Source organism: Coregonus clupeaformis, chromosome 24 (genome assembly GCF_020615455.1).
Source record: "Coregonus clupeaformis isolate EN_2021a chromosome 24, ASM2061545v1, whole genome shotgun sequence".
NCBI classification, from domain to species: domain Eukaryota; kingdom Metazoa; phylum Chordata; class Actinopteri; order Salmoniformes; family Salmonidae; genus Coregonus; species Coregonus clupeaformis.
In genome coordinates, this window is record NC_059215.1 from 15,426,809 (window position 1) to 15,440,018 (window position 13,210).

Genomic DNA, 13,210 nt, shown 5'->3' on the forward strand with positions numbered 1-13,210 from the left:
ACAGTCTTATTATAGAGGTGACAGTCTTATTATAGAGGTGACAGTCTGTTATTATAGAGGTGACAGTCTGTTAGTATAGAGGTGACAGTCTGTTAGTATAGAGGTGACAGTATGTTATTATAGAGGTGACAGTCTGTTATTATAGAGGTGACAGTCTGTTATTATAGAGGTGACAGTGTGTTATTATAGAGGTGACAGTCTGTTATTATAGAGGTGACAGTCTGTTAGTATAGAGGTGACAGTCTTATTATAGAGGTGACAGTCTGTTATTATAGAGGTGACAGTCTGTTATTATAGAGGTGACAGTCTGTTATTATAGAGGTGACAGTCTGTTAGTATAGAGGTGACAGTCTGTTAGTATAGAGGTGACAGTCTGTTATTGTAGAGGTGACAGTCTGTTATTATAGAGGTGACAGTCTGTTAGTATAGAGGTGACAGTCTGTTATTATAGAGGTGACAGTCTGTTATTATAGAGGTGACAGTCTGTTAGTATAGAGGTGACAGTGTGTTATTATAGAGGTGACAGTCTGTTATTATAGAGGTGACAGTCTGTTATTATAGAGGTGACAGTCCGTTATTATAGAGGTGAGCCAAGCCACTGCTGGGTCGGTACTGGTTGTTCCCTTGATGGGATACCAGGTGCTGCTGGAAGTGGTGTTGGAGGGCCAGTAGGAGGTGCTCTTCCCTTTGGTCTGAGGAGATCCTAATGCCCCAGAACTTTCTCAAAGTCACTGCATGTGTGTGCTCTGTCATACCCTTCCAGAGCCTCTGTGGCTCTGCTGGTAGAGCATGGCGCTTGCAACGCCAGGGTCGCGGGTTTGAGTCCCGCTGTAAGTTGCTTTGGATAAAAGCGTCAGCTAAATAGTCCTACCTGGTGACTCTTCTCCTCTAAGGGGAGACCCATTACAGCGTTAGGAGGGGTAGGTCTCTGTTCCCATTCTATGGGCCACTCGTTAGGTAGTCAGGGGAGACCCATTACAGCGGTAGGAGGGGTAGGTCTCTGTTCCCAGGGGAGACCCATTACAGCGGTAGGAGGGGGTAGGTCTCTGTTCCCAGGGGAGACCCATTACAGCGGTAGGAGGGGTAGGTCTCTGTTCCCAGGGGAGACCCATTACAGCGGTAGGAGGGGTAGGTCTCTGTTCCCAGGGAGACCCATTACAGCGTTAGGAGGGGTAGGTCTCTGTTCCCATTCTATGGGCCACTCGTTAGGTAGTCAGGGGAGACCCATTACAGCGGTAGGAGGGGTAGGTCTCTGTTCCCAGGGGAGACCCATTACAGCGGTAGGAGGGGTAGGTCTCTGTTCCCAGGGGAGACCCATTACAGCGGTAGGAGGGGTAGGTCTCTGTTCCCAGGGGAGACCCATTACAGCGGTAGGAGGGGTAGGTCTCTGTTCCCAGGGGAGACCCATTACAGCGGTAGGAGGGGTAGGTTTCTTACAGTATTTCCAGGCTGGTGGTTCCTTTCAGGTCGGGGAACTCTCGTATCTGGGTCGCCCCGTTTAGGGAGCTGGAGAGGAGAGGGACGCACTCGTTACTTAGCCGGTACACACACACACACACTCATGTGGTCCGCTATATCCAAGACATACATCCAAACGTCATATTGTCAGACTGGAGAAGGACACTCATTACTCACAGTGTATGGAGCTTGGGTAAAAACTGGAAAGCGGAGCTTCCCACAGACTGGATGGGATTCTCATAGAAGTGACTGAGGAAGAGGTCATGTTGTTTTTTTAAACCTGATTTCATCTTGGCCTTTGTCTACGTGCGCTTGTGTGTGTGTGTGTGTGTTTATCAGTGTGTGTGTGTGTATGTGTGTGTGTGTGTTTATCAGTGTGTGTGTGTGTATGTGTGTGTGTGTGATTATCAGTGTGTGTGTGTGTGTGTGTTTATCAGTGTGTGTGTGTGTGTGTTTATCAGTGTGTGTATGTGTGTGTGTGTGTGTTTATCAGTGTGTGTTTGTTTGTGTGTGTGTGTTTATCAGTGTGTGTTTGTGTGTGTTTATGAGCGTGTGTGTGTGTGTGTGTGTGTGTGTGTTTATCAGTGTGTGTGTGTGTGTGGGTGGGGGGGGGGGGTACTAACATGGTCTGTAGTTGAGGGTTGCCCATGAAGGCTCTCTCAGGGATCACTCTGATGTTGTTGTTGTGGAACCCCCTAGGATACACAAACACACGTCAGAGCATCTGTTAAGGGCAGGAGAAATCACCCCCTAGGATACACAAACACACGTCAGAGCATCTGTTAAGGGCAGGAGAAATCATAGCCCTCCCCTCGGTGTGTGTGCACCTTTTGAGGTTGTGAGACATTGTATCCGATTGCTGCATTAAAACCACTGATAACATATTATATAAATATAACATAAACCACTTATCCTGATTACAGAGATAACATTTGATATAAATATAACATAATCCACTTTATTTTTTATTTTTATTTTTTTCACCTTTATTTAACCAGGTAAGCCAGTTGAGAACAAGTTCTCATTTACAACTGCGACCTGGCCAAGATAAAGCAAAGCAGTGCGATAAAAACAACAACACAGAGTTACATATGGGGTAAAACAAAACATACAGTCAAAAAATACAACAGAAAATATATATACAGTGTGTGCAAATGTAGCAAGTTATGGAGGAAAGGCAATAAATTGGCCATAGTGCAAAATAGTTAAAATTTCGTATTAACACTGGAATGATAGATGTGCAAAAGATGATGTGCAAATAGAGATACTGGGGTGCAAATTAGAAAAATAAATAACAATATGGGGGTGAGGTAGTTGGGCGGGCTAATTACAGATGGGCTGTGTACAGGTGCAGTGATCGGTAAGCTGCTCTGACAACTGATGCTTAAAGTTAGTGAGGGAGATAAGAGTCTCCAGCTTCAGAGATTTTTGCAGTTCGTTCCAGTCATTGGCAGCAGAGAACTGGAAGGAATGGCGGCCTAAGGAGGTGTTGGCTTTGGGGATGACCAGTGAGATATACCTGCTGGAGCGCAGACTACGGGTGGGTGTTGCTATGGTGACCAGTAAGCTAAGATAAGACGGGGATTTGCCTAGCAGTGATTTATAGATGACCTGGAGCCAGTGGGTTTGGCGACGAATATGTAGTGAGGGCCAGCCAACAAGAGCGTACAGGTCACAATGGTGGGTAGTATATGGGGCTTTGGTGACAAAACGGATGGCTAGACTACATCCAATTTGCTGAGTAGAGTGTTGGAGGCTATTTTGTAAATGACATCACCGAAGTCAAGGATCGGTAGGGTAGTCAGTTTTACGAGGGCATGTTTGGCAGCATGAGTGAAGGAGGCTTTGTTGCGAAATAGGAAGCCGATTCTAGATCTAACTTTTGATTGGAGATGCTTAATGTGAGTCTGGAAGGAGAGTTTACAGTCTAACCAGACACCTAGGTATTTGTAGTTGTCCACATACTCTAGGTCAGACCCGCCCGAGAGTAGTGATTCTAGTCGGGTGGGCGGGTGCAAGCAGCGTTCAGTTGAAGAGCATGCATTTAGTTGTACTAGAGTTTAAGAGCAGTTGGAGGCTACGGAAGGAGTGTTGTATGGCGTTGAAGCTCGTTTGGAGGTTTGTTAACACAGTGTCCAATGAAGGGCCAGATGTATACAAAATGGTGTCGTCCGCATAGAGGTGGATCCGAGCGTCACCAGCAGCAAGAGCGACATCATTGATATACACAGAGAATAGAGTCGGCCCGAGAATTGAACCCTGTGGCACCCCCATAGAGACGGCCAGAGGTCCAGACAACAGGCCCTCCGATTTGACACATTGAACTCTATCTGAGAAGTAATTGGTGAACCAGGCGAGGCAGTCATTAGAGAAACCAAGGCTACTTAGTCTGCCAATAAGAATGCGGTGGTTGACAGAGTCAAAAGCCTTGGCCAGGTCGATGAAGACGGCTGCGCAGTACTGTCTTTTATCGATCGCGTTTATAATATAGTTTAGGACCTTGAGCGTGGCTGAGGTGCACACATGACCAGCTCAGAAACCGGATTGCATTGCGGAGAAGGTACGGTGGGATTCGAAATGGTCGGCTGTTTGTTAACTTGGCTTTCAAATACTTTCGAAAGGCAGGGCAGGATGGATATAGGTCTGTAGCAGTTTGGATCTAGAGTGTCACCCCCTTTGAAGAGGGGGATGACCGCGGCAGCTTTCCAATCTCTGGGGATCTCAGACGTTACGAAAGTGAGGTTGAACAGGCTAGAAATAGGGGTTGCGACAATTTCGGCGGCTAATTTTAGAAAGAAAGGGTCCAGATTGTCTAGCCCAGCTGATTTGTAGGGGTCCAGATTTTTCAGCTCTTTCAGAACATCAGCTGTCTGAATTTGTGTGAAGGAGAAGCGGGGGGGCATGGGCAAGTTGCAGCGGAGGGTGCAGAGCTGGTGGCCGGGGTAGTGGTAGCCAGGTGGAAAGCATGGCCAGCCGTAGCGAAATGCTTGTTGAAATTCTCGATTATTGTAGATTTATCGGTGGCGATAGTGTTTCCTAGCCTCAGTGCAGTGGGCAGTTGGGAGGAGGTGCTCTTATTTTCCATGGACTTTACAGTGTCCCAAAACTTTTTGGAGTTAGTGCTACAGGATCCAAATTTCTGTTTGAAAAAGCTAGCCTTTGCTTTCCTAACTGATTGTGTATATTGGTTCCTGACTTCCCTAAAAAGTTGCATATCGCGGGGGCTGTTCGATGCTAATGCAGTACGCCACAGGATATTTTTGTGCTGGTCAAGGGCAGTCAAGTCTGAGGAGAACCAGGGGCTATATCTGTTCTTAGTTCTGAATTTTTTGAATGGGGCATGCTTATTTAAGATTGAGAGGAAAGCACTTTTAAAGAACAACCAGGCATCCTCTACTGACGGAATGAGGTCAATATCCATCCAGGATACCCGGACCAGGTCAATTAGAAAGGCCTGCTCGCTAAAGTGTTTTAGGGAGCATTTGACAGTGATAAGGGGTGGTCGTTTGATCGCGGACCCATTACGGACGCAGGCAATAAGGCAGTGATCGCTGAGATCCTGGTTGAAGACAGCGGAGGTGTATTTAGAGGGTAAATTTGTCAGGAAGATATCTATGAGGGTGCCCATGTTTACAGATTTAGGGTTGTACCTGGTAGGTTCGTTGATAATTTGTGTGAGATTGAGGGCATCTAGTTTAGATTGTAGGTTGGCCGGGGTGTTAAGCATATTCCAGTTTAGGTCACCAAGCAGTACGAATTCTGAGGATAGATGGGGGGCAATCAGTTCACATATGGTGTCCAGGGCACAGCTCGGGGCTGAGGGGGGTCTGTAGCAAGCGGCAACAGTGGGAGACTTATTTCTGGAAAGGTGGATTTTTAGAAGTAGAAGCTCAAACTGTTTGGGCAAAGACCTGGATAGTATGATAGAGCTCTGCAGGCTATCTCTACAGTAGATTGCAACCCCACCCCCTTTGGCAGTTCTATCGAGACGGAAACTGTTGTAGTTGGGAATGGACATTTCTGAATTTTTGGTGGCCTTCCTAAGCAAGGATTCAGACACTGCTAGAACATCAGGGTTGGCGGAGTGTGCTAACGCAGTGAATAACTCAAACTTAGGGAGGAGGCTTATGATGTTAACGTGCAAGAAACCAAGGCTTTTACGATTACAGAAGTCAACAAATGATAACGCCTGGGGAGTAGGAGTGATACTGGGGGCTACAGGGCCTGGGTTAACCTCTACATCACCAGAGGAGTAGAATAAGGATATGGCTAAAGGCTTTAAGTACTGGTCTTCTAGTGCGTTGGGTACAGAGAAAAAAAGGGGCAGGTTTCCGGGCGTTGTAGAATAGATTCAGGGCATTATGTACAGACAAGGATATGGAAGGATATGACTACAGTGGAGGTAAACCTAAGCGTTGGGTAACGATGAAAGAGATAGCATCACTGGAGGCACCGATTGAGTCGGTCTCCGCGTGTATGGGGGGTGGGACAAAGGAGCTATCTAAGGCAGGTTTAGCTTGGCTGGGGGATCTACAGTGAAATAGTACAATAAGAAATAACCGAAACAGCAATAAGCAAGGCATATTGACATGGGAGAGAGGCATAAAGCAATCACAGGTGTAATTCGAGAGAGCTAAGACAACAGCTGGTAATGGCGACAAAGTTTGGGCTGAGGCTAAACATAAACAGGATGTGGTACCGTATAAAGGAACAGTCCAGCAGGCATCAGCTGTATAGCTGAGTTATCATAAGGTCCGGTGAACAGCAATAGGATCATTTGGAGGTAGTTCGGGGGCTGCTATAGCACTAGCGAGCAAGAAGCCACGGCTAGCATGTGCTAGCGGGCCGGGGCTAGCAGATGGATCTTCGTGGTCGACGTCGTAACGGGAAACCTGTTGTAACCACATCAGATGATTTTGTCTGCAGACCAGTCGTGTTGGATCGGCGGGGCTCCGTGTCAACACTAGGAGGTCCCGTCCGGTTGACAGAGAGGTAGATAGCCAGGAGATGGGCCTGGCTCAAGGCTAACTCAGGGCTGATTAGCCAACCACAACGTCCATTTGGTTGCAGCTAGCTAGTAGCGATGAATCCGGTGTTTAAGGTTCAGTGATTCCGGCAGAAAAAACGATATGTTCAGGGTCGATAACGCGCTGTGCAGACAGTGCAGACTGGCCTAATTATAGTCCAGGCTAGAGCTGGCTGGCTGGTAGGTAGTGCAGGCCACAGCCACGGACAATGGTGAAGACCGCTAACGGTGGCTAATAGCAAGTAGCTAGTTAGCTGGCTAGCTGGCTAGTTTCAGCCAGAGTTTCTGGATAAAATGTATGAAGAAACAACAGAATCCGTTCCACATTGGGTGAGGAGGGTTGCAGGAAAGTATATTTAGTTAAAGGATGGAAAGTGAGATTGAGAAATATTTACGAAAAAAAAAAAAAAGAGGCTACAGAAAACACGACCGCACTGCTATGCCATCTTGGATTTATCCTGATTACAGAGATAACATTTTATATAAATATAACACAAACCACTTATCCTGATTACAGAGATAACGTCCCTCTGATGTCAACAACTACAGACCAGTATCCCTTCTTTATTTTCTCTCCAAAACTCTTGAGCGTGCCGTCTTTAGCCAACTCTCTTGCTATCTCTCTCAGAATGACCTTCTTGATCCAAACCAGTCAGGTTTCAAGACTGGTCATTCAACTGAGACTGCTCTTCTCTGTGTCACGGAGGCTCTCCGCACTGCTAAAGCTAACTCTCTCTCCTCTGCTCTTGTCCATCTAGACCTGTCTGCTGCCTTTGATACTGTGAACCATCAGATCCTCCTCTCCACCCTCTCCGAGCTGGGCATCTCCGGCGCGGCTCACTCTTGGATTGCGTCCTACCTGACCAGTCGCTCCTACCAAGTGGCGTGGCGAGAAGCTGTCTCCACACCACGTGCTCTCACCACTGGTGTCCCCCAGGGCTCAGTTCTAGGCCCTCTCCTATTCTCGCTATACACCAAGTCACTTGGCTCTGTCATATCCTCACATGGCCTCTCCTATCATTGCTACGCAGACGACACACAACTAATCTTCTCCTTTCCCCCTTCTGATAACCAGGTGGCGAATCGCATCTCTGCATGTCTGGCAGACATATCAGTGTGGATGACGGATCACCACCTCAAGCTGAACCTTGGCAAGACGGAGCTGCTCTTCCTCCCGGGAAGGACTGCCCATTCCATGATCTCGCCATCACGGTTGACAACTCCGTTGTGTCCTCCTCCCAGAGTGCGAAGAGCCTTGGCGTGACCCTGGACAACACCCTGTCGTTCTCTGCTAACATCAAGGCGGTGACCCGATCCTGTAGGTTCATGCTCTACAACATTCGGAGAGTACGACCCTGCCTTACACAGGAAGCGGCACAGGTCCTAATCCAGGCACTTGTCATCTCCCGTCTGGATTACTGCAATTCACTGTTGGCTGGGCTCCCTGCCTGTGCCATTAAACCCCTACAACTCATCCAGAATGCCGCAGCCCGTCTGGTGTTCAACCTTCCCAAGTTCTCTCACGTCACCCCGCTCCTCCGCACACTCCACTGGCTTCCAGTTGAAATTCGCATCTGCTACAAGACCATGGTGCTTGCCAATGGAGTTGTGAGGGGGAAACGGCACCTCCGTACCTTCAGGCTCTGATCAGTCTGGCCTGCTGGTCCCCCTACCTCTGCGGAAGCACAGTTCCCGCTCAGCCCAGTCAAAACTGTTCGCTGCTCTGGCACCCCAATGGTGGAACAAGCTCCCTCACAACGCCAGGACAGCGGAGTCACTCACCACCTTCCGGAGACACTTGAAACCCCACCTATTTAAGGAATACCTGGGATAGGATAAAGTAATCCTTCTACCCCCCGTTACCTCACCCCACCCCACCAAAAAAGAAAAAACAAACAAAAAAAACAACATTGTAAAGTGGTTATCCCACTGGCTATAAGGTGAATGCACCAATTTGTAAGTCGCTCTGGATAAGAGGGTCTGCTAAATGATGTAAATGAAATAAATAAATATAACATAATCAACTTATCCTGATTAAAGAGATAACATTTGATATAAATATAACACAAACCACTTATCCTGATTACAGAGGTAACATATTACATTCATGCCAGGCAGCTGTGTGTGTCTGTGTGTTTCTGTGTGTCTCTGTGTGTGTCTGTGTGTGTTTCTGTGTGTCTGTGTGTGTGTCTGTGTGTGTGTTTGTTTGTCTGTGTGTGTGTGTCTGTTTTTGTGTCTCTCTGTGTGTGTGTGTGTGTGTGTTTGTGTGTCTGTGTGTGTGTGTGTTTGTGTGTCTGTGTGTGTGTTTGTGTGTCTGTGTGTCTGTGTGTATGTGTGTGTGTGTGTGTGTGTGTGTGTTTGTGTGTCTGTGTGTCTGTGTGTGTGTGTTTGTGTGTCTGTGTGTGTGTTTGTGTGTGTGTTTGTGTGTGTGTGTGTGTGTGTGTGTGTTTGTGTGTCTGTGTGTCTGTGTGTGTGTGTGTGTGTGTTTGTGTGTCTGTGTGTGTGTTTATGTGTCTGTGTGTGTGTGTGTTTGTGTGTCTGTGTGTCTGTGTGTGTGTGTGTGTTTGTGTGTGTGTGTTTGTGTGTCTGTGTGTCTGTGTGTGTGTGTGTGTGTGTTTGTGTGTCTGTGTGTGTGTTTGTGTGTCTGTGTGTGTGTGTGTGTGTGTGGACTCACAGTTCTTGAAGCTTTGCCAGGGTCCTGATGGCTGTAGGAAACTCTCGTAGATCATTGTAGTTCAGATCCCTGAGAGAGAGATAGATAGACGGAGAGAGATGGGAAGAGAGAGAGAGAGAGAGAGAGAGAGATAGACGGAGAGAGATGGGAAGAGAGAGAGAGAGAAAGAGAGGGGGAGATAGGAAGAGAGAGACATAGAGAGAGAGAGAAAGAGAGGTGGGGAGAAAGATAGAGAGAGAGAGAGAGAGAGAGGGGGAGATAGGAAGAGAGAGAGACAGAGAGAGAGAGAGAGAGAGAGAGAGAGAGAGAGAGAGAGAGAGAGAGAGAGAGAGAGAGAGAGAGACAGAGAGAGAGAGAAGAGAGAGAGAGACAGAGAGAGAGAGAAGGAGAGAGAGAGACAGAGAGAGAGAGAGAGGGGAGAGAGAGAGACAGAGAGAGAGAGAGAGAGAGAGAGAGAGAGAGAGAGAGACAGAGAGAGAGAGAAGGAGAGAGAGAGACAGAGAGAGAGAGAGAGAGAGAGAGACAGAGAGAGAGAGAAGGAGAGAGAGAGCAGAGAGAGAGAGAGGGAGAGAGAGAGAGAGAGAGAGAGAGAGACAGAGAGAGAGAGAAGGAGAGAGAGAGACAGAGAGAGAGAGAGGGAGAAGAGAGAGGAGAGAGAAAAAAAGGGGGGAGAAAGAGAGAGAGCACCTGCGCTTAATTATGGGACTCACCTGGACGCCATCACGTCATTGATTACCTCCCCTATATCTTTCACTCCCCAATCAGCAATGATGTTGTGATGTTCCTCATGTCCAGACGCTCATGTTCTGTTTATTATTAAACCCTGTACTCGTCTCTCAGCGTTACACACACACACTGATGATGTACAGTGAGGGAAAAAAGTATTTGATCCCCTGCTGATTTTGTACGTTTGCCCACTGACAAAGACATGATCAGTCTATAATTTTAATGGTAGGTTTATTTGAACCCTCACTGTAAACTTATAATATTATTCTTTCTTAGTCCCACTCCAAATATTCCCATTTATTATAATCCACATAAGAAATCACATGAGATGCGCTGTAGCCTACACACTAACTAGCCCCATTCATCTATTCCAGTAGGTCTCCTGCACTAACTAGTCCCATTCATCTATTCCAGTAGGTCTCCTGCACTAACTAGCCCCATTCATCTATTCCAGTAGGTCTCCTGCACTAACTAGCCCCATTAATCTATTCCAGTAGGTCTCCTACACTAACTAGCCACATTCATCTATTCCAGTAGGTCTCCTACACTAACTAGCCCCATTCATCTATTCCAGTAGGTCTCCTGCACTAACTAGCCCCATTCATCTATTCCAGTAGGTCTCCTACACTAACTAGCCCCATTCATCTATTCCAGTAGGTCTCCTACACTAACTAGCCCCATTCATCTATTCCAGTAGGTCTCCTACACTAACTAGCCCCATTCATCTATTCCAGTAGGTCTCCTGCACTAACTAGCCCCATTCATCTATTCCAGTAGGTCTCCTACACTAACTAGCCCCATTCATCTATTACAGTAGGTCTCCTACACTAACTAGCCCCATTCATCTATTCCAGTAGGTCTCCTACACTAACTAGCCCCATTCATCTATTCCAGTAGGTCTCCTACACTAACTAGCCCCATTCATCTTTTCCAGTAGGTCTCCTGCACTAACTAGCCCCATTCATCTATTCCAGTAGGTCTCCTACACTAACTAGCCCCATTCATCTATTCCAGTAGGTCTCCTGCACTAACTAGCCCCATTCATCTATTCCAGTAGGTCTCCTGCACTAACTAGCCCCATTCATCTATTCCAGTAGGTCTCCTACACTAACTAGCCCCATTCATCTATTCCAGTAGGTCTCCTACACTAACTAGCCCCATTCATCTATTCCAGTAGATCTCCTACACTAACTAGCCCCATTCATCTATTCCAGTAGGTCTCCTACACTAACTAGCCCCATTCATCTATTCCAGTAGATCTCCTACACTAACTAGCCCCAATCATCTATTCCAGTAGGTCTCCAACACTAACTAGCCCCATTCATCTATTCCAGTAGGTCTCCTGCACTAACTAGCCCCATTCATCTATTCCAGTAGGTCTCCTACACTAACTAGCCCCATTCATCTATTCCAGTAGGTCTCCTACACTAACTAGCCCTATTCATCTATTCCAGTAGGTCTCCTACACTAACTAGCCCTATTCATCTATTCCAGTAGGTCTCCTACACTAACTAGCCCCATTCATCTATTATAGTAGGTCTCCTACACTAACTAGCCCCATTCATCTATTCCAGTAGGTCTCCTGCACTAACTAGCCCCATTCATCTATTCCAGTAGGTCTCCTACACTAACTAGCCCCATTCATCTATTCCAGTAGGTCTCCTACACTAACTAGCCCCATTCATCTATTCCAGTAGGTCTCATACACTAACTAGCCCTATTCATCTATTACAGTAGGTCTCCTACACTAACTAGCCCCATTCATCTAATCCAGTAGGTCTCCTACACTAACTAGCCCTATTCATCTATTACAGTTGGTCTCCTACACTAACTAGCCCCATTCATCTATTATAGTAGGTCTCCTACACTAACTAGCCCCATTCATCTATTCCAGTAGGTCTCCTACACTAACTAGCCCCATTCATCTATTCCAGTAGGTCTCCTACACTAACTAGCCCCATTCATCTATTCCAGTAGGTCTCCTACACTAACTAGCCCCATTCATCTATTCCAGTAGGTCTCCTACACTAACTAGCCCCATTCATCTATTCCAGTAGGTCTCCTACACTAACTAGCCCCATTCATCTATTCCAGTAGCCCTAGTAAAGCCTATTAAATCAGTGGCCTGCATAAATCAATGAACCATCGTCATCATGTATTCTTCATGGTTTGAAAGAGGCGTGTAATTCCAGTCCATATGATAGGCCTACAGTATGCGACGCCCAATCACAGATACCATCCTATATTTAAGAGTCATGCATCTCAAGAGAAGACAGGTTTGTTCTCTTATAGAAAATAGTCCTGATCATATAAGTGTAGACCGAGACAATATCCAAAACAACACACTGAATTCATATATTTTCAGTAATATAAATTGTAGTTTTCTACACAATACCACAAGTCATTTTTCCAATCTGGGAGCTAAACTCAATAAAGTATTCAATCATTTTGCTGTGTATTTTGGATGTGTGTGTGTGTGGGGGGGGGGGGGGTCTAGCCTGGGCTGGCTACATTCTCTATTTAGCTGGCTACTCTATGTACTTGTGGAAAACACTGCTTATACCAGTAGGTCTCCCTCATCCTCCTCTCTCCCTCCTCCTCTCTCCTCCTCTCCTCCCTCCCTCCCTCCTCTCTCTCCTCCTCCCCTCTCTCTCTCTCTCCTCCTCTCTCTCCCTCCTCCTCTCTCTCTCCCTCCTCCTCTCTCCCTTCTTCTCTCTCTCTCTCCCTCCCTTCTTCTCTCTCCCCTCCTCCTCTCTCCCTTCTTCTCTCTCTCTCTCCCTCCCTTCTTCTCTCTCTCTCTCCTCCCTCTCCCTCCCTCCTCTCTCTCTCCCTCCTCTCTCCCTCCTCTCTCTCCCTCTCTCTCTCTCTCTCCTCCCCTCTCTCTCTCCCTCATCTTCTCTCTCTCTCTCCTTCCTCCTCTCTCCCTCCTCTCTCTCTCCCTCTCCTCTCTCCCTCCTCTCTCTCCCTCCTCTCTCTCTCCTCTCTCCTCCTCTCTCTCCTCCTCTCTCTCCTCCTCCTCTCTCTCTCTCTCCTCCCTCTCTCCCTCCTCTCTCTCTCTCCCTCCTCTCTCTCCCTCTCCTCCCTCCCCTCCTCTCTCTCTCCTCCTCTCTCTCTCTCCCTCCTCCTCTCTCCTCTCCTCTCTCCCTCCCTCTCTCTCTCTCTCTCCCTCCTCTCTCCCTCCTCTCTCTCTCCCTCCCTCCTCTCTCTCTACCTCCTCCTCTCTCTCTCCCTCCCCCTCTCTCCCTCCTCCTCTCTCTCTCCCTCCTCCTCTCTCTCTCTCCCTCCTCCTCTCTCTCTCCCTCCTCCTCTCTCCCTCCTCCTCTCTC

At 47.4% G+C, this 13,210-nt stretch overlaps 1 protein-coding gene across 1 annotated transcript in view; it reads right to left on the bottom strand.

Annotated features, from left to right (window-relative positions):
- LOC121587366 (leucine-rich repeat-containing G-protein coupled receptor 6) overlaps positions 1-13,210 on the bottom strand; it is a 164,494-nt gene that overhangs the window by 52,695 nt on the left and 98,589 nt on the right. Inside the window, exons 7-10 of the mRNA XM_045206808.1 lie at positions 9,159-9,227; positions 2,082-2,153; positions 1,636-1,707; positions 1,438-1,506 (exon numbers count right to left, since the gene is read on the bottom strand). Of these exons, the coding sequence (XP_045062743.1) occupies positions 1,438-1,506; positions 1,636-1,707; positions 2,082-2,153; positions 9,159-9,227 (282 nt within the window). The remainder of the gene's footprint in view (positions 1-1,437; positions 1,507-1,635; positions 1,708-2,081; positions 2,154-9,158; positions 9,228-13,210) is intronic.